General features: G+C 35.5%; 1 protein-coding gene across 1 annotated transcript in view; it reads left to right on the top strand.

Annotated features, from left to right (window-relative positions):
* Positions 1 to 27,591, top strand: part of MCTP1 (multiple C2 and transmembrane domain containing 1) — a 397,320-nt gene that overhangs the window by 144,021 nt on the left and 225,708 nt on the right. Inside the window, exons 8-9 of the mRNA XM_049769129.1 lie at positions 14,979 to 15,149; positions 19,687 to 19,817. Coding sequence (XP_049625086.1) covers positions 14,979 to 15,149; positions 19,687 to 19,817 — 302 coding nt within the window. The remainder of the gene's footprint in view (positions 1 to 14,978; positions 15,150 to 19,686; positions 19,818 to 27,591) is intronic.

The raw sequence follows: 27,591 nt of genomic DNA, 5'->3' as shown, positions 1-27,591 counted from the left end.
CCTTTGACCCAAGGGATTGGGGGATTTTGCCTGGATGGAGGTCAGAGGAGACATGGCTGAAAGAAGTTTAGATGCAGGGCTAGCTAAAAATGGCATGTGCTTAATTAGGTTTATAATATAGACCACATGTGATGGCCAGGGCCAATAAAGATGTTATCTCTCTGGAAGTCTGCTTGTGAGTGAGTTCTATGCCCGCCAATTTCCTGGATCCAGAGACCTACCGGCTGAAGGGGGTTGCAGAGTCACGTGGCCTGCGATGGCAGAGGAAGGTCCCATCTCCATTTATCCACCTCCATCCATCCACCATCCAAGCCCATCCTAAGAGCTGTAATTCAACAGATGGGAAATAGATTAGGGGCTTGCTGTGCACATGACCAATCCAGGTTCAATTCCCTCTGTTGCATATGGTCCACTGATTATTAGCAGGAGTAATCCCTGGCATTAAACCAAGACAAAATCTGAGTACTAATGAGAACAAAAACAGAAGTTTAAAAATAAAAATTGTCAATCTAAGGTTTATGATCCAAGTTCTAAATGTGGGTGTATTTTAAAGGGCTTCTTTATTTAAAAACAAAAACAAAAACAGGCAGTTTTCTATAACATGTACTAAGAAAATATATATGTATGTATGTATATATATATTTCTGTATGGCCTGTCTTAAAGAAAGTGATAGATACAGAGTGATCTATCTCATATGCAATACTTAAAGATTCACAGCAAAGCAGCAACCAAAGCCAAAGAAAACAAGCCAAGCAATTATCTACACAAATTATTTTGAGTGAAAGTGATGGGCATTGGAATTTTTTGGGAGAGGTGAATACCCTTATTATGATGTGATGTTGAATTATATTATTAACAGTTATAAATCACAGAGCCTTGATCAATAAAGTTTGTAATTAATATTTTAACTTAATCACTGTGAGAAACACAGTTGCAAAGTTGCAACTATTGGAAAAATAAAGTTATGAAAAATGCTTATACATGAATGGAGATGGATAGTATTGTGCTAAATGAAAAAAAAATCAGAGGGAGAGAGATAGATAGAGAATGACCACAATCATTTGTGGGATATATAGAAAATAGTATGTAATAATACCCCCCCAAAATAAAGACAAGGGCCATGATAACTATTCCATGGTAGGAAGCTTACCAGAAAGAGAGGGATTAAATTCAGTTAGTGTAAAGAATGCTAATTTTGAATCACCACTAAGATAATAACTGGAAATGATCACTCTGGACTAGAACTGAGTACTGAAAGGAGGTAAAGTGGTGTGCATGATACCCCTTCAATTACTATATTGCAAAAAAAAAAAAAAAACACAAACAAAACACAGTGCCTGAAACAAATAAAAGGAAGAAAAGAGGGAACTGAATCAATAAAGTTTTATTACTTAATTTAAAGATCACATGTCACATAGATGGCATAGTTGATCATAATACATTTGTTTTCAGGTAAGTGGGAGCAAAATTATTAAAATGAAAAAAGAGTACAGAAACAGGAAACTGAAAATTACTGCATTTTGCAATGAGATAATTCAGTCATTGTCAAGAAGTTTATTAAGCTATTGCTGCTAGTTGATCTTTCTATTGCTTCTTTTCTGACAATCAGTGGCTTGAGATACACCTTTACATCTAAACTGGTGTGTTTCAAAGGGGATGATACTATTTTCAAAAACTGGGATTGTCTGACAACCACACATGCAACTATGCTCTCCAGGAATTCCAAGATCATTGCTGATACCACAGATTTTGGGGTGCATGATTTTGCTGCCAGGGATTCTGGAAACATGTGAAGGCAAATAGAAGATGCCCACACTCCAAAAAATTCTGAAGAAGTCTGTTTAAATATCCAAACCTGCAGTTTTGGTCAGATTGGTTTATCTGCAGAGAGCCATAGAGGAGTGGTGAAGCAGGGCCATTGGCAAAATAGTAATCGTGGGTTATGAGTGTAACTGATGAGTTTTGGCAGGGCAGAAATTTGGCTTGCCCTATCCATTGGAGAATGCCAGCTTTCAGTTGCATGGCTGGTATGGGCATAATTTTTCATAGCTCAGTTTACATCTCTTTCAAGAACAGAGTGAGTCTATAGAACTGGCCAGATGCAGACATGACAATTGTGTTCATGGGGCATGGTTTTGGCCACAAAGTTTTTGTAAAAGGTTTTTTCATAGACAAATTAATGGCCTTTTGTTTGTTTTTAGAATTTTTTTGTTTCAGTGTGCTAATTGTTATAAATTAAAATATACTATCTGAGAATTGTTTTGTTAAAATGAACAGATTATTTCAAAACCTTAAAATATATTAAAATATGTTTGAAAAGCTTTGCCATGCTTTCTATAATAAATGTTAAATTCTGAAACTATTCATCAACAATTAAGAAAGACAAGGTAAGTAAACTTTTAAAATTTATAGAAATAATCCTCTAAACATATACCACATTATATGAATAAAACAGTAACTTTATTTAAGAAGAGAAAACAGGGGCCGGTGAGGTGGCGCTAGAGGTAATGTGGCTGCCTTGCAAGCGCTAGCCAAGGAAAGAACCACCGTTCAATCCCCCAGCGTCCCACATGGTCCCCCCAAGCCAGGGGCAATTTCTGAGTGCGTAGCCAGGAGTAACCCCTGAGCATCAAACGGGTGTGGCCTGAAAAAAAAAAAAGAAGAGAAAACAGTGTGCAAAAATCCAAATTGTATTTAAGATATGAATTTTTGGAAGAGTGGGTTGATTTTTGTTATGTTAATTAAAATCACCTCAGGTTTTAGCTAACATTTGTTTATTTTTAGGAACTCTCAGAAAATGAAGTGCTTGGATCTTATTTCTCAGTGAAGTCTTTCTTTTGGAGGGTAATGTCTAAATCCTTTATATTAATGGTTTTGCTTTTATAATTTTAAAGTCATTTCCAAAATTAGATGTGAATTAAGAAATTCACTTTTTAAAATAGGCTTTCAGAGAAATATATTCATTTGTCTTCTGCTAGCCTTTATTCTAGAATCTTGTAGATGACTATTAAAACTAAGAACTTCTTATATTGTTTTAATCTCAGATTTTTATGATACCAAATGTATCTCAAATTCTGAATAACTCTAGGGCAAGGGATCTTTCAAGCTTATCATAATGTTGGCTCTAAAAGGCCCCATTAAGATTCTTTTTTCTCTTCTTGTAAAATGGGATTATTTTCTATGGCATTTCTGTTTGAAACAATTTGCTTCTATTAAAGTGATCTTATGCTAGAACATTCCAGTCCATGTTCTTTCCTTGAAAAAAAAATCTTATGAATTAGAAAATAGCAACTTTGCTTTTGATTTAGATTTTAACAAGATGGAAATCCCACAATTTGTTTTAAACACCATTGCGGTATTATGTTTATTCTTTTATAACGTAAGGATAATGGGCTCTCTCATTCCTTTTTTCTCTGCTATAATTCTACATTGTGAACTGCATTATTACTAATTCACTTACTACTTTGCTTTCAGGAGCTTCCTTCTCTCTTTGACAATTCATGCTTAGATCATGGTTAGCCAGAAACAGATATTGAAATGAAAATGCTACTCTTATAAGGCTTTGTCATTTTCTTTTGTTGGCTCTTAAACTGACTGAAAATTCTTATTTCTGTGGAATTTTTAGATTTGTTGTAGTGTCTATGAAGCAGAGTTGCAAATACTAGATTAAGTCTTACATTTACTTGACCAGTAAAGTAGTATAAATCATAAGTGATCATCTGCAGACCAGCATTGTAAACTTCATCTTTTCAGCCTTTTATTGTGAGCATATTGTAATGATTATAGCCTTTGTTTCTTTTCAGTCTACTGGTGGCTGTCTTTACTATTCTGTATAGTTTCTTAAATAATAAATAAGTTTGTGGATTACCCATGAACACACAGAGTAAATGCTTTTAAATTGCCATATTATCTTTAACAGAAAATGGCTTCTTGCAAAAAAAATTTTTGCAAAGCTTATTTTCTAGCTTATTTAAGACCCCACAAGTATTTTGAATTTATATGATGCAAACTTTTTCTCAGACAGTAGAATATTTTGTCACATTTGTTCTTTATGGAGCAAGTATGCCATCTGGTCATTATGGATTGAAAACTTGCCACCAAGAAAAACTCCATTCAAAATTTTGAGTGGTTTTTCTTTCAAATGATTCTCAATATCTTCTTTCCACTATCCTACTTTCAAATTAGTCTTCCACTCATTGGTCTTTGCTATTGTATACATCCTTAAATAGTCTTTATTGACCTTTCTCAAACTCTTAAACTGTTTTATTATTAATAACATTTTCATTTTACATTAGCATTAAAAAATCTGAGGTTCAGTGGTCTCATGCTTTTCTTTTTCTGGGTCTATTCTGAGTGACAAGCAGATAAGCTCATAAAGGTGGAGTATTTAACTAATTAATTTTACTAATAAGGAAAGTGAGTCCAGAGAAAAGATGCCCTTGTCCTAAAATACCTGCATGCTCTGCTCTCCTTAGATCTAATCATTTTCTGACTGTATTAGAAATGAATGTGTTTTGGGGAGATGGGAAATTTAAAGCATCAGAGTTCCTTTGTAAATTGACATTGACTAGAGATGTCAGTATAAAAATAGAACCGGGGCCGGGCGGTGGCGCTAAAGGTAAGGTGCCTGCCTTGCCTGCGCTAACCTTGGACGGACCGCGGTTTGATCCCCCGGTGTCCCATATGGTCCCCCAAGCCAGGAGCAACTTCTGAGCACATAGCCAGGAGTAACCCCTGAGCGTTACTGGGTGTGGCCCAAAAACCAAAAAAAAAAAAAAAAAAAAAAAAACAAAAATAAAAATAGAACTGCCCTGTAGTTTGTCTTTACTGATGCCCTTTGATATTCTTCTTGCATTTTATGCCCCTTCTCTGCAGAGCTCGAAGCTGACAACTGATTAGTGTATTTCAGTGCATTGTGTTACGGAGTTTGATATTCAGTTTTAGAAAATCAATAACTTTGCTATGAATATGATCTTCAGCACTTAGTTTCAAAGGTCACTCTGATAGATAACTAAACTCATTGATCTTTGCATAAACAATCTTTGAATTCTGGTAGACTTTTAAAGATGCATGTGAGAGGAAGTTTTCCACAGAAGAAAAATTCCCATGCATGAAGAGGGTATGTGAGTTTTTGGTTAAGTAGGATGTGATTTAAATAAAATTATTTTAACTTATAAAACTACATCATATGTCCAATATAACAATGGAGTTATGCTAAGTAAAATTAAATTCTGCCAAAGGAGTACTAATTCATATCTCTCATTTTTTTTGAAAGAAATAAAAGAAGAGATAAAACTAAGGTGGTAATAATTTTCTAAAAACATAGCACCTAATTTATCAAAGCATAATATAAATTATTAATCATTGGGTGGGCAATTACTATAGTCCTCATGAGAGTAAAAATTGTGTAAAGTAAATTGGATTTCATTATGGTATTTAACTCCCCCCCTAAGTAATGTCAGCTTAATAACAATCTTTCAAATATTTAGCACACTTGTTTTTTCTAAATGATCTCCATTAACTAGACATTGAGATACCTATGATGGAATTCATTGAACAAACTCTCCTATGAGAACATTGTCAATGAAATAACAATTTTAGTATTATTTAAATAAAAATGGCTTTGCTATATTTTAAGATCTAGAGAAACGAATCATCACAAATGGGCAAAAGAAATCAGAGAATAAAGAATGCTTCCAAGTGATGTCAATGCACCTCTTATAGGAGGGTTATGCAAAAGTGTAGCTGAATGGGGGCAGGATTGGTGGTGCAGAGTGGTAAGGTGTCTGCCTTGATGGCGCTAGCCTAGGATGGATCACGGTTCGATCCTCCAGAGTCCCATATGGTCCCCCAATCCAGGAGCGACTTCTTAGGCATAGCCAGGACTAACCCCTGAGCGTCACCAGATGTGGTCCAAAAAGCAAAAAAAAAAAAAAAAAAAAAGTATAGTTAAATAAAAATCCTAAGCAACCAACCAGAGGTATTGCCTTTGCAAGCAAAAATGTGTCTAGTGCTTAAGTGCTTGCATTTTGAACACCTCAGTATATGTCACATACACTTAACAAAAATTAAAGCATCGTTTTCATCTTTATATATGAAATAAGGATCCTCAAAAATATTTTTAACTTTAAAAAAATACCAACAATATATTTTTATAAAGCAAACTTAAGATACATTATTTCTTTCTATATTATCAGAGAAAAAAACTTGTAACTTACTTTAGCAAACCAACAGGATTACAGCATCTATGATTTTCTATTAGTTTTATATTTTGAGCAACTATATCATCTTAAGAACTTTTCTTAAAGAGTTCAAGATGAGACAGCATTTTACAAAAATAAATACCTTCCTAGCACTATAAAGTGTATCAAGAAGCATTAGAAATAGGAAAGACAGTTTAGGGATAAAAACCAAGGAATTTATTTAAGGATTATGGTGCCAGGGAATCATCTTCTAAGAAAAAAGAGGATCAAAGCTTTATTATTAGATGAGGCACTTCACACTAGGTCAGACAAAGCTCTGTGAGAGTTTTCTGTAAAAGCAATCTTGCTTTGAGAAGGTGGCTAGACTGTAAAAAAAAAAAAATGAACTTGTTGGACTTCATCTTCCTGGTACAATTCACTAGACTAAACTTCATGGAAAAGGAGAAGATATAACATGGCTGGGTTTGGGATTGTGTTAATAATTGCTGCAAACTCCAGGCTTTACAGCACAAAACAGTCATTCGACCATCATTCTCTCTGTCTCTGTCTTTCTCTTTCTCTCTTTGAGTGTCTTGGGAGGATCATTTGATTAAATAAAAGCACATGTACCTTTGTGCTGTGAAAAATGAGAAAAGACTGCCTCCCCGCAAAGTTGTTGTAAAGACACAATGTCTTGGCTCTATCTTTAGTGTGTGGGTCTCTTTTGGAAGGATTAGCTTGTCCACCGGTAATAAATTGAGAATAACAAAAGTGAAGGATTATTTGGGCACTTCAAATTGAGGACTGTGTAGTTGAGTATTTCTTTAGTCATATTTTAAGTCTCAGTTATTTCTGGTTTTGATCTGCTCTAAGTTTTTCAGTATCTAAGAATATATCTTCTATTGTTAAGTGTACAGTATTTTTAGTATAGAATTGATTTTTAACCAGATTAAGAATATGGAAGTGTTCTCAATTTATATGCAAGACTCTACAATTTAAGTATCATATTAATATGTTTGATTAGTTTATTATGGAGTGAAAAATTTACATGAACTGTTCAGTATGTTTTACTGAGTAATATATACTAGAGTTATTTTCACCTGCTGACTTATATTTCTTCTAAGGTACTGATTAGACTTTCTCAATAATCTTTACCCAAGGATATAGTACCTGGAGCACATAATAGGAACAGAAATATTTTGACAAAGTCTGTACTCATCAATTATGTAATTTATTTAAAAAATTCCTTATGCTCTTTTTTTAAGTGAAGCAGTGGGGAAAAATCAATTACATATCAGCAACCTGATTTAAATCTCAGTCTTGCCAATCCTTAATTATTTGGATTTGAGTGGGTTATTTATCTACTCTGTGCCTCAATGGTTGTTTTGTTTTGTTTACCCAAAAATAATTGTCTTGAAATTACTAGAGTTTGAATGTTGCAGCATATATTATCTATTCAATAAATGTTTCTTTTTGATCTAACCAGTTCCTACTTAAGCCTAATCTAATCCTTCTTCTGCTTTTAAAATGATGTCTATGTATTGCTCCTCTAGAAAACATTCAATATAAACTTACAGCCTCACTATAGTAATTTTCCTCCACTACATCATGCTTTGCTGAGTCTTTCTTAATTCATTACTTACTGCTCATGCTCATAGTAATAAAAAGAGCTTTGAGCTGCCTTTTAGAAAGCTTAAGTTGGATTTTCTCTGTGTAAGATTTGTTACATTACATCTGTCTCTGTAATAATGACAAATAATTCACTATGGGATGCTGTTCACATAATCATAATTATTGCCTGGTCATTTAACAATTAGTCTATAGAACCTTCATTATTTTAACGTTGAAAACTATTTCCTAAAACATTTTAAAGCATCACACTTGGAAAAAGTATTTTTTCTATGATCCTTTTGCTATGTTTCTTTTCTTTACTACATCAATTAACGAAACTTGAAATTTCTTAAGCTGAATCCATATAGTCTCTGGACTAGTCCTATCTACTCTAGCTTTATGTTACTAGTAAAATAATGGCTGGAAACTACACCTGACATTGGTATCTACTTCACAGTGCTAGAAGAAATCTTGTCACAGTGACTTGAGAAGCAAATACATATTTTGAAAGTATTTTTAAGAGTAATGCTAAACTCTGAATTGAGTTGCTTATAGTGAAACAAAGCTTTCCAGAACAGCTCTGATCATTCATTTCTATCCAGACGTGCGGCAGGCCTGCTTTTCCTGTCCAGGGCTTCTACAGAGCAGAGGTTCAGAGTACTTATTACCAAAATGCACAAGTAAGTTATACCCTTTGGTTTATTTATTAATGTCTGAGCTTGCATGATTTGTAGACTCTGAACACTAGACCAACTAAATTCTCAAAACCCTTCCCATCCTAACATCTGATCCTTGAAACAATAATTAACATCTTGAATACTATTTCAAAGATACAAATAAGTAAACTTATATTTTGTTTAAAAGATTAACTCACTAGTTCAAAACTCTTTCGGAAGTTACATAACATTCACTGATTGTCTCATACTTGTTATCTGGTTATTTTAACTTTTTAACTAAATCTAAACTTGCATGAATATCCCATAGTTCATGGGTCTCAAACTTTAATGTATGTAACAATCATATGGGCATCTGTGGAAAATACCCCTGAGGCTCTACTCTGCAGAATCATTTTCAGGTGGCCCACATTTCAAAAGGTGATACACTAAATTTTGAGAACCACTGCTTAAAATTTTAAAGATCATTTCTTCCTTTTGTAGAGTTGTTTTTCTTCTCTTCACTTGAAGACAAGTAGGTTTTCCCTTTTATTACTTCCTCAAATAGAAACTGATTCTGAAAGAATAAAATGGAAAACATTATCTTAGATAACAAAGTACAAATCTTATGGGCTTATTAGACTGTGGAATATCTTCTATTTGTTTAACACACCTTGCCCTATAAAAGCTCAATAAGTAATTTTTGGTTAATTACCAATGCTTCAATAAATATATGACTTTTAGATGTTTCCTATGATAAAGAATGTTCAAAAAGAAAGTTTTTAACTCATTTTTCTCTATTTAAATACTGTCTCCAGATCAACCTACTTTCCTACTTAATTTTAGCATCAGAACTAAAAAAGTAGTTTAATTAGTATATATTGTATCCATGACTGAGAAACAATATATTTATAATTATAGTAGTCAAGAATAGTAATTAAAACATAGGAAAAACTGTATACATGTGCCCGAGAACTTTTAAAGGTGGGCGATTTCTCATTCAGACTGGTTTCAAATCTTTGTGGAGAAATGGTCGGTAAGTCAAAGTTCTGGGGTCACCCTCAAAGCTTCCAGTTCTCTTGAACTGAGATGAGATTCAAGAATTGGAATGGCCTAAAAGTTCCCAGAACACATTGTGCCACATTAATGCAGGTAACACATTGAGAACTTGGCTTTACAGAGAACTAAGCAACTAATGATTAAAAAGATACTGTGAAAAGCATCAAAGCTAGTGGTTTTCTGTAATTTTAAGCTTTGTAATTCAATTTTTCACTTCTCTTTAAGTGAATTCCCTAAAACATTATCTTAATAAAATGGATCAACATTTTAAACGACTGTCTTAAACAGTTTGATTATTCCTAGCTTTTGGATTATACTATTTTCTTTACAAGTCCCTCAACACGGCATCTACTCTCACCCTATATCAACACACACACACACACACACACACACACACACACACACAACTATATACAGAGGGCCCTAGCATACTATCTGAAAAAATGAGGTCCAGAGAGAAGAGCAATATGCCTTTGACATGGAGCCAAAACTTTCTAGAAAGATGCTAGTGGGTGTCTATTTTAAAACAATTGTCTTCTACTATTGATAGTTTAGTATCTTTAAATGTATCTTTCCTTTTTATCTTATGATATTATGTCAAGTTATTATACTATACATAGACTCAAAATGTCTTTCTTGAATATGCATTTAATCAAGTCTGCAGCCAAATCATGTAGTGTTTTTTAAAGAAACGTCCCATTATTTTCCATTTAGAGATGGGAGGATTGGCTATTCCAGGAAAAACTACTGGGCTACACTTAGTTCACTACTTGGGGGTGACACTCCAGTAGAACTCAGAAATCTATGTAGTGCCAAGTCTCAAACCTGGACATTTGGCATGCAAATCATTCACTCTGTCTCTTATGGCATCTCTCTGGTGAGATAAGTATCAGTTTTAACCAAAAAGTAATATATTTTAAAGAAGTAAAGTTAGGAAATAGTACCTGGCATGATTTGGAACCCTTTCTTTTTTAATTTTAATTTTTTAATTTTTTAAATTCCCACATTCATTAGGCCTGCTTGTTTTGTAAGAATTTTCTTCCTACCACTTTCCCTCTTAGATACCCAAATCATTATGAAACTGTTCTTCCAGGTTTTTAGAAGAGTGTTGGAGCTTGTGAGAGCTCAGCAGGCTGAGTCATATGTTTTACATGTAGGTTCCTGGGCTTCTATTCCCAGGATTATATCTTCCCATAAACACCTCTGGGGTCACCCTATCTACTTAATTGGAGTCAGCCCTGAGCACCTCCTCATGTGTCAGCATCCTGTCTCCACCCCCAACATATACACACTAGGTAAACTAATGAGAAGCATTTTGTATCAACAAATGGCAATAGATAAAACCTTCATTAAGTTCACTTTGTTTCTGTGAAGCATTTTGTATCAACAAATGGCAATAGATAAAACCTTCATTAAGTTCACTTTGTTTCTGTGAAATCATCCTCCTATTCAACACAATAGGTCAAGTTGTTATTCTCATATGAAAAATAATTGGATGAGAAAGCAAGTAATAGTAGCAGAAATGTTACTGTTAAAGGACCTTCCTTATTGGCTGGGAACTAGTTCAATAGGCTAGACTAGATTATGAACTTTGCATTTAGGATGCCTAGGTTCAATCCCTGGAAAATGTCTGATCCCCTGATTTAAGAAAAACCTAAAAGCACAGAGCTAGAGCACTGCCTGAGCACTACCAGGTGTGACCCAACAGAAAAAATAAATAAAAACAACAAAACCCAAATCCCTGAATTGACATTGCTGTGCAAACTTAATTGTTTCAAACTCTTGTTGGATTGAAAGAAGTAAACTCAGCTAGAGAATGCAAAATTCCTCCATCTGTGTATTCATCAACAAGTTTAAGTGTTGTAATTAGAAATACTTGTTTTCGGGGCCGGGCGGTGGCGCTAAAGGTAAGGTGCCTGCCTTGCCTGCGCTAGCCTTGGACGGACCGCGGTTCGATCCCCCGGTGTCCCATATGGTCCCCCAAGCCAGGAGCGACTTCTGAGCGCATAGCCAGGAGTAACCCCTGAGCGTCAAATGGGTGTGGCCCAAAAACCAAAAAAAAAAAAAAAAAAATTAAAAAAAAAAAAAAAAGAAATGTTTTCATAGAATAGAAAAATAAAAAGAAATTTCATGTTTTAGCTATATAAGAAAATTATACTGCAAGTTAATATAACAGAAAAGTGTCCATCAGAAACATTACAGTTAATTCTTTATTTTCCAACATAGGAGACTGTATATGGCTTATTAAGGACATTGGGAGATACTTAGGAATAATATATAAATACTTGGGTCTTGTCGATATTTTTTTATCCAGAATTTATTTGCCTACCTACTCTCAAACTCAAATTCCCCTTTATTAAAAACATATCGTACCTTCCAACTTGATAGATTTTTATTAAAGAAAATGATAAAAAAAAAACACTTTTAAATACCAATGCTATTAAATCTATATTTTTCTCTAATATAATTCTTCCTTTTCTGTCACCTTTTTCTGTCTTTTATTCTTTTCTACTCATATTAACAAACATTTCAGGGGACCAGAGAGATAGCATGGAGGTAGGGCATTTGCCTTGCATGCAGAAGGGCAGTGTTTCGAATCCCAGCATCCCATATATTTTCCCGAGCCTGCCAGGATCGATTTCTGAGCATAGAGCCAGGAGTAATCCCTGAGAGCTGCTGGATGTAACTCAAAAACCAAACAAAAACATTTCAGATGCACAATTTAGAACCTGATTTTCTAGACTCTGCGATTAGAGAGGCTTTCTTGCGGTCTCAAACAGTAGCAACAGTGGTTGGATTAATTGGTCAGCCATATACCAAAATATATAACTGACTTATATAGTAAGTAGTATGAAAATTCTTAGAAGTAAAAATGTATGTAAGATTAATTGGTGTAATAAAAGTTTAATGAATTAGTTTGATATGAGAAACACTTAATTCAAACAAAACCTGCTATAGAAACCTATTGTTTAAAGCAGATGGTATCAGCAGGATTCTGGAAAATCCTGTGAAATTTGGAGGTGCTCCATGAAACCTCCACTGCATTTTAATACACAGCTGAATGCTGTCCTTGATTCTTATAGGGGTGAAGAATATGTAGACATAAATTCGTGGATTTATTCTTCATTAAAGCAATGACCATACAATATGATGAACATTTCCATAAAAAGGTGCAAATATTAGCTAAATATATCATTTTTTAGGGTAGGGAGATGGTTCATAAATCTGAAGTGCATGCTGGCATGTGTAGAACCTAAATGTGATTATGGGGATTACAATCTCCCATGTACTACCCAATATAACCCACTGAGTGTGGACTTGGTAACACCTTCCTCCACTAGGCTTCAGCAATACTGTACCTCCAACCCCAAGCATGGAACTATCTGGTCGACAAAGCTATACAAGATATAGTGTTTGGATAACAAATTTGACATTTTTCTACTAACAGTACTCTGAAATATATGACTTTTGGTGATGATGATAAATAAAAATTGGTGTGGCATTATTGTGCTATAGGGAAAAATGGGTAGGAATTCAAAATGGGAAGGGAAGTCATACAAAACAGCTTTAAAATGTTAATGTAGTGTTAATTCATATTTTAGAGTGAGAATACAGATAGATTGTGGGAAATGTTGAATTTACCCATTAAATAACATGCTTGGCAGAATAAGGAAAACAATCAGTTTAGATTACTAACCGATGCTGAATCTAAATATAAAGGTCTTTAATATTTATTTATTACTACTTAATTCTAATTATATAGACTTTCTTTTTGGGGGGGGCACACTGGGCGGTGCTCAGGGGTTACTCCTGGCTGTCTGCTCAGAAATAGCTCCTGGCAGGCACGGGGGGACCATATGGGACACTGGGATTTGAACCAACCACCTTTGGTCCTAGGTCCGCTGTTTGCAAGGCAAATGCCGCTGTGCTATCTCTCAGGGCCCTTATATAGACATTTTAATATTACTGATAAATTTAGAAAATTCTAATTGTGTTTACAACCTAAAAATTTATCATTTAAAATTATGAGTAATAATAACCATTCAAGAAAATGTTCAAATATTGTAGTGAGAAATCCAGAAGCATATTTGTAAATATAAATCAAATAAGTAATTTAAAAAAATTTTTAAATATTTGTAATTTAAATTTTCTGCATATGAAAGATATGTTGGGTGGATATATTGGTTTTATTTTCTGTTTCCTAAATACTAAATAATTCTTAAGTAAACTTAAATTTAGTTGTTATAGGGTGGTAATAAGGACATTTGCAATGATTTAAAGAAACTTAACACTCATAACTAAAAAGAATCTAAAACACTTATTTGTAACATGAAAATAGAAATTTTGGAGGACAAAGAGTAATTAATTCATATAAAAGTATGGATGAGGTCTTCCATGGTTTTGTTTGTTGATTGGTTGGGTTTTGGGTCACACCTGGAGGCGCTCAAGAGTTACTCCTGGGCCCGGAGAGATAGCACACCGGTGTTTGCCTTGCAAGCAGCCGATCCAGCACCAAAGGTGGTTGGTTCGAATCCCGGTGTCCCATATGGTCCCCCGTGCCTGCCAGGAGCTATTTCTGAGCAGACAGGCAGGAGTAACTACTGAGCACTGCTGGGTGTGACCCAAAAACCAAAAACCAAAAAAAAAAAAAAAAAAGAGTTACTCCTGGCTCTGAGCTCAGAAGTCACTCCTGGCAGGCTCAGGGGACCATACGGGATATCAGGATTTGAACTGAGGACCACCCTGTGTTGGCAGCATGCAAGGCACATGCCTTACCATTTTGTTATCACTCTGGCCTTTGGTGTTTGAAGTTTAGTTTTAGATGTTTAGATCTGGTCTTTGATGTTTAGTTTTAATTTCTAGATATTTTCACAGACATAATTGACACATATGTAAAAATTCTCTGGTATCTTTAAATATTACATATTATAATTTTAAAATGGGGAAAACTAGCTGGATTTAAACACGCAATTCTTTTACACAATGACTTTATAAATTAATCTTACAATTTATTAATATCAATTATGACTATTTTTGGAAAAGTATACCTCTTGTTTGGTTTTGACAAATTATAACCACTAGTAAAGGAGTAATTCCAAATGAAATATTTTGGTTTAAATTACAAATAACTGGGGCCAGCGAGGTGACTCTAGAGGTAAGGTGTCTGCCTTGCAAGCGCTAGCCAAGGAAGGACCGCAGTTTGATCCCCTGGCGTCCCATATGGTCCCCCCAAGTCAGGGGCAATTTCTTAGCGCTTAGCCAGGAGTAACCCCTGAGCATCAAACGTGTGTGGCCCGAAAAACCAAAAAAAATCACAAATAACTGAGCCAGAGATGTGGCCCAAGAGGTTGCACATATTTCTTTTGTAGAAGAGGCCATGGATTGCAACATGGCCTCCCAACACTGTCAGGTATGACTCCCACAGTAAAAGAAAAAGAAGACAATGAACTAATTCCATTTTCCTTTGAAAAGTTTCAGACCCAAAGTTTACGCCTGTCAGATCTACACAGAAAGTCTCATCTATGGAGAGGAATAGTCAGCATCACATTGATTGAGGGGCGAGATCTCAAGGCGATGGACTCAAATGGGCTGAGTGACCCCTATGTGAAGTTCCGGCTTGGGCATCAGAAGTACAAAAGCAAGGTAACTGACCATATGTCTTCATGTTCCTGTTAGTATTTGTGAGGCAGTTAGTTGTTAGCTGACAATTATGCTGTGGGTCATGCTTTTTTAAATGTTAACAAACTTCTATTGAAGGACATTTCAGAAAACAGAATAACAATCATATAGTTCTTATTTTATATAATACATGATTTCAGGTAAACTACTTCTCAAAATATCTAACACAATGGGGCCAGAGCAATAGCACAGCGGTAGGGCGTTTCTCTTGAACAGCTGACCTTGGACAGACCTTAATTTGATCCCTGGCATCCCATGCAGTCCTCCATCCCCCAATCCTGAGCCAGGAGCGATTTCTGAGTGTGAACCAGGAATAACCACTGAGCACCACTGGGTGTGATCCAAATCCCAAAAACCAAAACCAAAACAAAACAAAACAAAACAAAAAAAACCTATAACATAAGTATAATATTTATAACAATCCCTCTAAAAAAAATACTTGATTGGTAACTTGCTTATTTGCACATAGCAGACCTGGGTTTCATCTCCAGCAGCCTTGACTATGGAGCTAGAAGTAAACCTTAAGTACTTTTAAGTATGACACAAAACCAAAAAAAAAAATAATAAAATATCCTGGGTTAGGTTAGTTCAGGGATTAAGTTTTTTGCCCTACACTGGACAAACTGTGTTTGTTCTTTGAGACCAAATACGATCTCTCAAACTCGGCAAGAGTAATCCCTGGTTATAGCTGGGCATGCCTCTTCCCCACAACAAAAATGAAGGAAGGAAGAGAGGAAGGAAGAGAGGGAGGGAGGAAGGGAGGGAGGGAGGAAGGAAGGAAGGAAGGAAGGAAGGAAGGAAGGAAGGAAGGAAGGAAGGAAGGAAGGAAGGAAGGGAGGGAGGGAGGGAGGGAGGGAGGGAGGGAGGGAAGGAGGGAGGGAGGGAGGGAGGGAGGGAAAGAAAAAAGGAAGGAAGAAAAGAGAGGGAGGGAGTAAGAAATAGAGAAGAAAAAAGAGAGAGAAAGAAAGAAGAAAGAGAGAAAGAAAGAAAGAAAGAAAGAAAGAAAGAAAGAAAGAAAGAAAGAAAGAAAGAAAGAAAGAAAGAAAGAAAGAAAGAAAGAAAGAAAGAAAGAAAGAAAGAAAGAAAGAAAGAAAGGAAGGAAGGAAGGAAGGAAGGAAGGAAGGAAGGAAGGAAGGAAGGAAGGAAGGAAGGAAGGAAGAAAGAAAGAAAGAAAGAAAGAAAAGGAAGGAAGGAAGAAGAAAGAAAGGGAGAGAAAGGAAGGAAGAAGGAAGGAATGAGATAGAAAGAAAAGAACAAGATAGAAAAAAAAAGAAAAGTCTGGAGGGCAGAGCGATAGCACAACGGTAGGGTGTTTGCCTGGCACTCAGCCGATCCAGAATGGATGGTGGTTCTAATCCTGCGATCCTATGTAGTTCCCAAGTCTGCCAGGGGCGATTTCTGAGTACAGAGCTTTGAGTAACCCCTGAGTGCCACTAGTATGACCCAAAAACAAAAAAAAAACAAAAACAAAAAAATGGAGTCTGGACTAAACTATATTGATTTCTTCTGGTACATTGACTTTATTCCAACACTACTGTGTAGTGTTATATATCAATACTATAAATATAATATTTTATATAAAATATATTGTTAATAGTGGTCCTCAAACTATGGCCCGCAGGCCACATATTGTATTTGTACCTGTTTTGTTTCTTCATTGCAAAATAAGATATATGCAGTGTGCATAAGAATTCGTTCGTAAGTTTTGTTTTTACTATAGTCAGACCCTCCAATGGTCTGAGAGACAGTGAATTGGTCCCCTGTTTAAAAAAAGTTTGAGGACTCCTGCTAGTCTAAACAAACTGACTTGCATTAATACAGAGTGCAAGGTAAAATTACATGTATTTAGAAAATAAAGAGTCCAGTTATTGCTCCACACTAGCAGTGTGCCGTAATAGTACAACTTTGCCTTCACGTGCCCTTATTTCTCCATCTGTAAATTGAAAATTAAAACAATGTAACAAAGCTCTAAGATTAAGGGAATATGTGTTTTGCACCTAAAGAACTTGGAATACTGGTGAGCTCAGAAGTAATACTCAATAAGGGTAGATGAATAGTAACAGGAGTAGTTATAAATATATTATGTAGTAACAAATACATTATATCGGTAATTTTTCTATAAAAGCACTAACATTGCCATATTGTTGGTAGAAGGAATAATTAGTAAAGATCATAGTAATTTCAGCTACTGAATATTAGAGACACACCTATCTTATCTGTGTCTTAGCCAAATGCAACCTCTCTAGTTAGCATTTAACAGTTGATTCATGTAAATGGGATCAAATGGTCATATCTTCTTATATTAATTAATTAATCAATTTTGGTTTTTTAGTCACACCCAGTGATGCTCAGGGGTTACTCCTGGTTATGTGCTCAGAAATTACACCTGGCTCAGGGGACCATATGGGATGCAGGGATCAAATCCAGGTCTCTCCTGGGCAGCTGCCCTACAGCTGTTCTATTGCTCTGGCCTGTATCCTTCTTATATTTAAAATCATATCTTGCAATGATAAAATATCTTCACTTTAGTATTATTGTTTTGTGAATTTTTACTCAACAGAGATCACTTTTCTTCTGACCCAGTAAGATTTTTTCAGTATCCAAGGTAGAAATATCACAGAGCTGATTCCTTGGCAGTCATGAAGAACTGCTTGCAAACTGATTAGTTACATTTTAAGTCCCTGCATGGAAAGGAAAGACATCATTTCTGGCCTAAATGAAATCACATTATAGGCAAGATAATCCTAAAAAAGAAAATCTAAAAATTATTTTTATGGTCAAATAGATAAGACAGAAATGCTCCCCCCAAATATTGTAGGAGTTCCTCTGAGCCCAATTATGAAAATTTTGAATTATCATAGCATCCATTCAATATCTTTTTTTCTAGCATGGCTTAATAACCTATTTTAAAGAAACTCATGATTCCAAAAATAGGTAACTTTGAGCACTTCTATCTCATCTTTATCAATTAACATAATTTTCATGTTCTAGCAGTCTTAAAACATAACTTATTTTTATGGTTCTGCTCTTTAGGTGTGAAATACGAAATTCAGCTGTGGACATGTGTCTCTCTTTGCTCTTTCTATCTATGATCTACTACTGATTAATTTCAGATTATGAACTTTAAAAATTGTGATTAATTTGCATTGTCTTTGCACATAACATACTTCATTGCATTCGAAATCTTTACATGTGAAGAGCCTTCTTTTTATACATTGGGGGGGAAGTCACTGTGTGCTTTCCTACTGAAAAGAAAGTACAGAAAAACAATGATGAATTTAAAAAGAACTGTTTAATATTGATCCATTTATTCATTTATTTTACTGGTTTACTCATTTGACTCAAGTTATAAAACCTTTTTCTTTTTTGTGAGCCACGCATGTAATATACAAACATTAATATGTCGTTTAATTCACAACACTTTTGGGCTTGTTGTTTTGGGGGAAAACAATCAAAGATTTGAAAGTTAGTCTAGAGACTACACCACAAAATTATTACATATCTTGGTTTATCTCCAAGTAAAACGAAGACTACTTCAAAGTTGCTTTTTTTTCTGTGCCACAGTAATTCATTGTCCTTTATTTTTAACTTTTCTTGTATTCAGCTGAGAATTTGCCTACATGTAAAAATAAGAAAGAAAAGTGTCTGAAAATTTTCTATTTTTTAACAATAAGGTGACAAGTTATTTATGCATTAACTGGTAATGTAAAATAAATGCTACTATCAAACTGTTTTAAACTGTTGCCCATTATTTTTTTTATTAAATTTAGATCTCTTGCCTATTATTTAAGATAATGATGTGTTTTATTGTTTTTTGTTTTTTTGTGTGTGTGTGTTTGTTTGTTTGTTTATGGTTTTTGAGTCACATTCGGAAGCGCTTGGGTGTTACTTCTGGCTCTATGCTCAGAAATCACTCCTGGCAGGCTCAGGGCACCATATGGGATATTGGGATTCAAACCACCGACCTTCTGCATGCAAGGCAAATGCCTTACCTCCATGCTATCTCACCAGCCCCAGCGGTGTTTTGATTTTAAAAACAGCCTTTAAGGGGCCAGCGAGGTGGTGCTAGAGGTAAGGTGTCTGCCTTGCAAACGCTAGCCAAGGAAGGACCGCAGTTTGACCCCCCCCCCCCGGCTTCCCATATGGTCCCCCCAAGCCAGGGACAATTTCTGAGCTCTTAGCCAGGAGTAACCCCTCAGCATCAAACAAGTATGGTCCGGGAAAACAAACAAACAAACAAAAACCTTTAAGTTTTAATTACATATGGTATTCAGTAATGCATTAGACTCTGGTTTGAACTCAGACCTTTAACTCAAAAGCAAAAGGTTAAAAAACAGATGCTATCCAGTAAATATGCTATTTCCACTGTGTCTGGAATATTTTGTTTTAATTTTTTATTTGTATGTTTTTCTATAAAATAAAGTTTGCTTTTGTGTATCAAATTAATTTTAAGACAGATATTTATGAAATAATAATAATATTTGATGCTTGGTTTTTTCAGATTATACCAAAAACTTTGAATCCTCAGTGGAGGGAGCAATTTGATTTTCATCTCTATGAGGAAAGAGGCGGAATCATTGATATCACTGCATGGGACAAAGATGCTGGGAAAAGGGATGATTTTATTGGCAGGTTTGTGAAATGTGATATTCTTGGATCATCCTAAAAGGGGTGAATTTAGTGAACAGAATATTTGTTTGGAATCGGGTTACAACTATAATATGCCATGGTGGGATGCTACTGATGCCATGAGAGTGCGATGCTTGGGTGAACGGAGAACTAAATTTAAAAACTGACCAGTAGATGGCAGTTTTGACTAGTTGATGGATAGACGGCTGGGATTTTATATCCAGAAACTTTCTCCAGCTGTAAAAAACATATAACTGTATAAAAGTGATTTGAATTGGAATATCATTTGAAAGAAAAATATCTTAGTAGATTTTAGTTAGAGTCTGGAAAGTTATTTAAAATAATATTTCTTTGAAAAAGAGTGTGGCCATAAAATGTTTATTTCTTCTTATTTGTTTTAAGGGCATTATCTGTAGTGCTTAGGGGTTATTTCTGACGCTATGTCCTAGGATCACTCTGTTCTTGGGGTACTATCTGCGGTACTGGTATCAAATCTAAGTGATCTGTGTGCGATGCACGCACCCTGTCTACTGCACTATCATTGCAGCCCAAAAATGTTTTTGTTTATAAAAGCAACTACTTCTGATCACAAAAATTAGACTCAATAATTTCCTAGAACTTCACAAATCTTTTAATTTCACAAGTTTTAGTAAAGGAAGCATGAGAGGGCTGGCCCTTATTAATTAAATAATATAGTGCATATATAAATATTCTGAGGTTTATATAACTTAGAAGTTATGTACCACATTTTCTGGAGTATAAGGTGACTGGGTGTATAAGATGACCCCCTACTTTTTCTGTTAAAATATAGGGATTGGGCTAGATTCACCCTATAAGACTACCTCTCTTTTAATGCACACCAAATGGAAATTTAAAAAAATGTAAGAGAAAAACAGTAGAACCCTCAAAGGTTAACAGTATATGTTTAATAAAGCTAGCCTTTGGAGTGCCAACATTCATTTTACATCTGTCGTTTGTAGTGAGTGGCTGTAATTATTTTTTATTGTGATCTACATTGAGAGCAGGGAGAGGGCTCCTCCAAGAGCTGCTGCCTGGGGTTCAGTGATTAATAGGACAGCTAGAGGGAGACAGAGCGCCTCCTGTGTCCCATAAAAGCTGAACAGAGGACTGAGCACTGGAAAGCATACCAGCGATGATACCTGACGGCCGGATGGGATGCAGTGCTCGGTAACTCAGCCCCTCTGTCTGCCCTGAAAGATGAATCAGGACAAGCAGAGGACCGAATGATGACTCCTGGCAGCTGGATGGGATGTGGGGTAAGAGGGAGGCATATCACTCATCCCTGAAGCTGGAGTAAGTTTTAGCATGTCATATACCAGCATATAAAATGAGTCCCAACTTTTAAGAAGTTTTTTATGGGAAAAAGTCACCTTAAACATCGGAAAATATGGTAACTATATGTAGCTATTACTCAATATATAACTCAACTATATGTAGCTATAACTCAATAGCACTCAAGGGTTACTCTTGGCTCTATGCTCAGAAATTACTCCTGGCAGGCTAAGGGTACCATATGAGATACCAGGGATCCAACCCAGGCCAGCTATGTGTAAGGCAAACTCCCTATCCCCCACTGTGCTATTACTCTGACCCCAAAACATTATTTCTTATATTTTGAGTTAATACATTTTTGAGCAAAGCATTAAAACCTTATTATACCGAAACAAAACATAACATACAGAAAAAATTGTTAAGTTAGAAATTTTCTACCTTTAAAAAGAATAACTACTTAAGCACAATGATTACAAACATGTTTGTAATTGGGTTTCAGTCATAAAAATGTACACCCCCTTCACCAGTACAACCTTCCGACAATCAATGCTCCCGTTCCCCCTCCTCCCTCACCCCCTGCCTGTCTTTGAGATAGATATTCTATTTCTTTCATTCACTATCATTGTCATGATAGTTGTTGGTGTAGTTATTTCTCTAATTGCATTCACAAACCTTTGTGATAAGCTTGATATCATCGGCTGGTCCTTTGAGCTCTCATCTCTAATTGTCTCTGGCTATAATTATCATACTATCTTTTATTTTTCTTAAATCCCACAGATGAGTGAGACTATTCTATGTCTATCTCTGTCCTTCTGACTCATTTTACTCAGTATAATATTTCCATTCCCATTCATGTATTGAAAAATGTCATGACTTCATTTTTCCTGACAGCTGCATAGTATTCCATTGTGTATATGTACTAAACTTTCTTTAGCCACTCATCTGTTGTCAAGCATCTGGGTTGTTTCCATATTCTGGCTATTTTAAACAGTGCTGCAATGAATATAGGCGTGCAAAAGGCATTCTTGTATTGCGTTATTGGTTCCTAGGGTATATCTGTAGGAGTGGTATAGCTAGATCATACGGGAGCTCAATTTCCAGTTTATTTGAGGAATCTCCATATTGTTTTCCATAAAGGCTGGATGGGATGGTATTCCCACCAGAAGTGAATGAGAGTTCCTTTCTCCCCATATTCCTGCCAGCACTGATTTCTTCTTGAGGCCCTAGAGATTTTACAGGAGATAAGGCACTTGTCCTGCATGCAATCTATGTCAGTTCAGTCCCCAGAATTTCACATGTTCTCCCCTAGAACCACCAAGGATCACCCATATGCACTGCTAGTGTATCTCCCAAAAAACAGAAGCTAAAAATAGAAGGAGGAGGAAGAAGGGGGGAGAAGAAAATTCTTTCTTTCTTGTAATTCACTTAAATTATATCTCTGAATACACAGCCTGAATGAGTCTATATATACTAACAAGAAAAATATGGAGAAAACTTTAATACAATATATGTATCTTTTAAATGCTCTTGTTGTTATGCTATATGCTTTTTGTAGTTGCTTTGTAAACCAAGAGGTCAATGATTAGTTTCAGTTAACTTCATATTTTATAAACAATTTAAAAATAATAATTAAAAGATTAATTTAAGAAATAATTTAAAATTTAAAATAAATAATAATAAATAAAACAAATAATAAATAAAATAATTAAAAATTATTCCTTGGGACAATTTCAATTCTTTTTAAAAGAATGGTGCTTAAATAAAGATTTTATATATTAAAAAGTAAATGTAACTTAAACTATCTTAAAATATAGAATAGGGTTTCAGGGCTGGAGCAATAGCACTGCAGTAGGGCATTTGCCTTGCACACAGCCAACCCAGGATGGACCTGGGTTCAAATCCCAGTGTCCTATATGGTCCTCTGAGCCAGAAGCAATTTCTGATCACAGAGCCAGGAATAACCCCTGACCTCACAGCCTGGTATGGCCCAAAAACAAAAACAGAAACAAAAAGAGATAAGCCACTGGCTTAAATACCAATTTACATCTATTCACATATTGAACACATTTCAATATATGTTTAGGTATCTGTCTCTTTCAATAATATGCTATGAACTCTTACAAGAATATGCTGTGTAAAAATTCATGAATTATTAATCAATTTTTATAATTTATAGTAACATTAGCTATAGCTGATGACCACAAGTTATTTGGAAAACCTTTAATGTGTAACCTGCAACCTCAATATTACTCATTTATTTTCAACCTTTTTTACTTGTAAAATAATTGGCAAAATGTTCTAATTTTCTTTCTCCTAAGCTGATAATTATAAGAATTATTATTCTGTATTATGCCATTTTTTAATAGTTTTTCCATTGTGGCAGATGTCCTTTTATTGTATTTTCTTTTTTCTTAAGAAAGAATTTTAAAATTTGAAAAGCAGCAAAAGGGGCCGGAGCAGTGGTGCAAGGGGTAAGGCATCTGCCTTGCCTGCGCAAGACTAGGATAGACTGCAATTTGATCCCCCAGCATCCGATATGGTCCCCAAGCCAGGAGTGATTCTGAGTGCATAGCCAGGAGTAACTCCTGAGTGTCACTGGGTATGGTCCAAAAATTAAAAAAAAAAAAAAGGCAGCAAAAATGTCTACGCCATTTGGTATTTACCCTCCCTTTTTTTTATTTAAGAATTTAATTTTTCAAAGGCATAAGTTAGTATAGGTTTGAGAGAGAGCACAACTAGTAAGGTACTTGTAGGTAGTAGACCCAGGTTCCATCCTCAACACCCTATGGTCTCCTGAGCATCACTAGGAGCAATCCCTATTTGCAGATATCTGCAGCTATCTCCTAAGATATCCCTGAGCAATGCTGGTTATAGCCCAGAAACAAAACAGGGGAAGGGAAATGTTATATGACAGACATGGTTGACAAAAAGGTGAACCTTTTTATTCCCTTTCACTTATGTTTGAATTTTTGGAGAAAAATAGCAAAATATGTCTGAATAGAAGATTAGAAGATGTAGGGATTGCTCTAAATACTAAGGTAACAAAAAAAAAATTTTTTTACAGAGTTTAGGAAAGAAGAGATCTATTTTGGGAACTTCTGCATTGGTGAACACATGTTGGTGCTAGACTTGTGGCACCAACACAAGAGTTGAAAACACCTCCCTACTTCCCACAGAGTTTGCCCTTGGCATCTCTTCCATCTGCCCATTCCTGTTTTATATCGTTTTATAATAAATTGGCAATCTAGTTGGCAATCTCTCTTCTTTCCTTCTCTGATTTTTGGAGTTATTTCAAAGAAGCTGTACAAAGAAACCACCTTCGTATGTTTTCTGGTTTGGACTTGGCCAGGACAGTTGGCAAAGTTCTTTATGCTCATGACTATTGCATCAGTGAACTAACCATCAAAACCAATGAGTCCTGAGAACCAATGCCCTTATGGCTTCATGGACTCCACTGTGTGCTTTTTCCAAGAATCTGACTGGGTTAAAACTACCTGGGATATTGAGTCCAAATATTACTGTAAAATAATCATAAGCATTTTTAACTCGTTCATTGTGGATGCTTTTATATTTCATTACTCTTCTTGTTTTCTAAATATAATAAAATCTTCTTTGACACCAATCACAAAACAATAACATTTTTTCAACTTTATTTAGCCATTTGGACATACAGTCATCTATGAAATTTGAGTCCATTAGATTTATTTATATTTTTAGGGTTTGGGGCCACATCTCGAGCTTACTTCTGGCTCTGTGCTCAGGGTTCTCTCCTGGCATTGCCTAAGGAACCAAATGCAGTGTTGTTGGTAGAACTGCACGGTTGACCATGTGTAAGTCAAGCTCCTTTAAGCCCCTATACTATCTCTCTGATCTCACCTCAGCCATTTTTTTGTTTCTTTTGGGGAACACACTCTGCACTTACTCCTGGCTCTCTGCTTAGGAATCCTTCCTAGTGGGGCTCAGGGAACCAAATGAGGCCCCAAGGATCAAACCCAGTCAGTCCTTAACCACTGTATTCTCTCTCTAGCTCTCAAGACTGAATACAAGCTTTGCATCCAGGAAGTTCTCTATTAACCACCACCAGCAAATTTCTGAGCTATAGTACCCCTGAGCACCACGAGATCTGGCCCGTGAACAAAATCGATTACTACATAGACTAGTTTACTGCCATAGTTTTCTTAGTTTCCACATTATTTTCCAACTTAATACTCCTGTAATACTTTTTAAAAATGTAAGGGCTACTGTTGACCTAGGTTTTATCCCTGACACAGAGGGTCTCCCAAACACTGTCACACAAACACTGAGCACAACAAACAGAAAATTAAAGGGAAACAATGCTCCTTCCTTTTCTTCACGATTTTGTTTTTAAGCCTCTCTCTTATTTTTGTTCTGGAGAAGATTGGAGCCCATTTCTTGATAATCTTTTCTATCTCGACCTGCTCCCTTTGACTTCACCCACTACTTATTTTTCATATCACTTAAAATTAATAAAAAATGTTCTTCCTTCAGCATTCTCTTTTGTTTTTTCACTAACACCAAAATTTCTGAGTTTTTTTCATGCCATTTCATCTGTCACTTTTATCAATTCTACACTCTGCTAATGTTTCCTTCTAAATATATTCAGAGTTTACTCCCTCTTTATGTCAACTGCAATTTGTAATGAAGCCACTTTATCCTGAACACAATAGGCATTGTTACCTATTCTTCCTTTAAAATAGGATAAATATAATAAGTTAGCTCCTCTAGCCCAAAGCCTTCAATTATTTCCCATCTTAACTGATTAAAGACCAAAGTCCTTACAGTGGACTATACTGCTCCTTGTACTCTGCTCCTGTTTTCTCTTGCTCAAAGCAGCTTCTGCTCCCTTTCTCCACTTTGAGCACAATGGACACCCTTCCACCTCAGGCCATTCTCCTCTGTTTGTAAAACAAGTGTCTGCTTGACTTGCCTCTTTACCTTCTTCAGCTCTTGTGCTTAAATGTCCTATAGGCATCAATACCATCTCTATTTGAAATACCAATCCTTTTTACTTGGCATTTCCATTTTCTTACCCAGGTTAGTTTTTCATTTAAACAAGCACCATAAGCTACTACATTTCTCATATACTTTAGGAGGTTTTATTTTGTTTTTGCTTTGTTTCAGGAATCATACCTATTGGAGCTAGGAGGAAGGGGTGCAGAGCTATTCTCTCATATGCTTAAATCAAAAATTGGTGATCTTGGGCTCGAAGTGGTAGTGCAGTGGTAGGGTGTTTGCTTTGGAAAAGGGTGACCCAGGTCAGAACCTCTGTTCGATCCCTGGCCTACCATATGGTCCCCCAAGCCAGAAACAATCGATTTCTGAGTACATAGCCAGGAATAACCCCTGAGTGTTACCAGGTGTGGCCCAAAAACCAAAACAAAACACAAAAAAACCAACAACAACAAAAATAAATAAATAAATATGGCATATAATAAATGTCCCATAATTAGTTCCCTAATTTAATTTAATTATCTGAATATTTCTTTATTGCTGGAAAGTATAGCTTTCCCTTCTTCCTTCTCTAAAGAATTGACATAAGCTATTAATGTAAAGACAATTAGAATAATATTGATTTATCGGAAGCACCAAGTTCCAAAGTAATTGAATAAAAATATTTTTGTATCATTTAAAAGAGGAGCATTATAAACAAAGCATAAAAAAATCTGAGTAATATTGTCATTTAAATTCCAACTACTGTGGCCAGAACAATAGTGCGGTGGTGGTGCTTTTGCCTTGCATGCAGCCAACCAGAGTAGGACCCAAATTTCAATTTCAGGCATTTTATATAGTCCCCTGAGACTGCCAGGAGTAATTTCTGAGCGAAGGAGTAACCCCTGAGTGCTGGCAGGTGTGGCCAAAAAAACAAAAAAAATATGTTTTTCAAGTACTTTCACATTTGTCTTTGAAGAAAAAGCAGTCTATATGTATATATATATATACATATATATGTATATATATATATATTTGAAGAAAAAGCAGTACATATATCACAAGTTTGTCATTTCTAGGCAGTAAAATGTCACACAAAAACAAGTTTACCATGAATGAAAGAAAACAAGGCGAATTGTTTTAGAGCTTCACAACTTATAGGGTGTTCTTACATACACTGGCTTGTCATTTCAGAAGGCAAGAAGGACTCCTATCAGTTTTTCAGTTGAAAAAAAGTGAAGTTGAATGTGGTTAAGTTTGTACAATTAGTATAAAGCTGTAAAGCAGAGGTGATTGCTGTAAAACTCAAACTCAGTACTGACTCTTCTCATTCAAGCCCAGCATGCTTATTTCTCCTGGTCTTGAATTCAATGTTCTGAATCCATAAGTACTCAATAAAATATTGCGAAGTTAATATCCAGCTTAAGTGTTACATACCAAACTGCAAATTTGAACATCTTTTACCTGTTCTGAACTACAAATCTCAAGTGGAGGTGTTACTCTTCATGTAGTTATTTAACTTTCTGATCACTTA

The sequence above is a fragment of the Suncus etruscus genome, chromosome 2 (genome assembly GCF_024139225.1).
Source record: "Suncus etruscus isolate mSunEtr1 chromosome 2, mSunEtr1.pri.cur, whole genome shotgun sequence".
NCBI classification, from domain to species: Eukaryota; Metazoa; Chordata; class Mammalia; order Eulipotyphla; family Soricidae; genus Suncus; species Suncus etruscus.
Note: the sequence above shows the minus strand (reverse complement) of the source record. Positions and strands in the feature narration are given on the sequence as shown.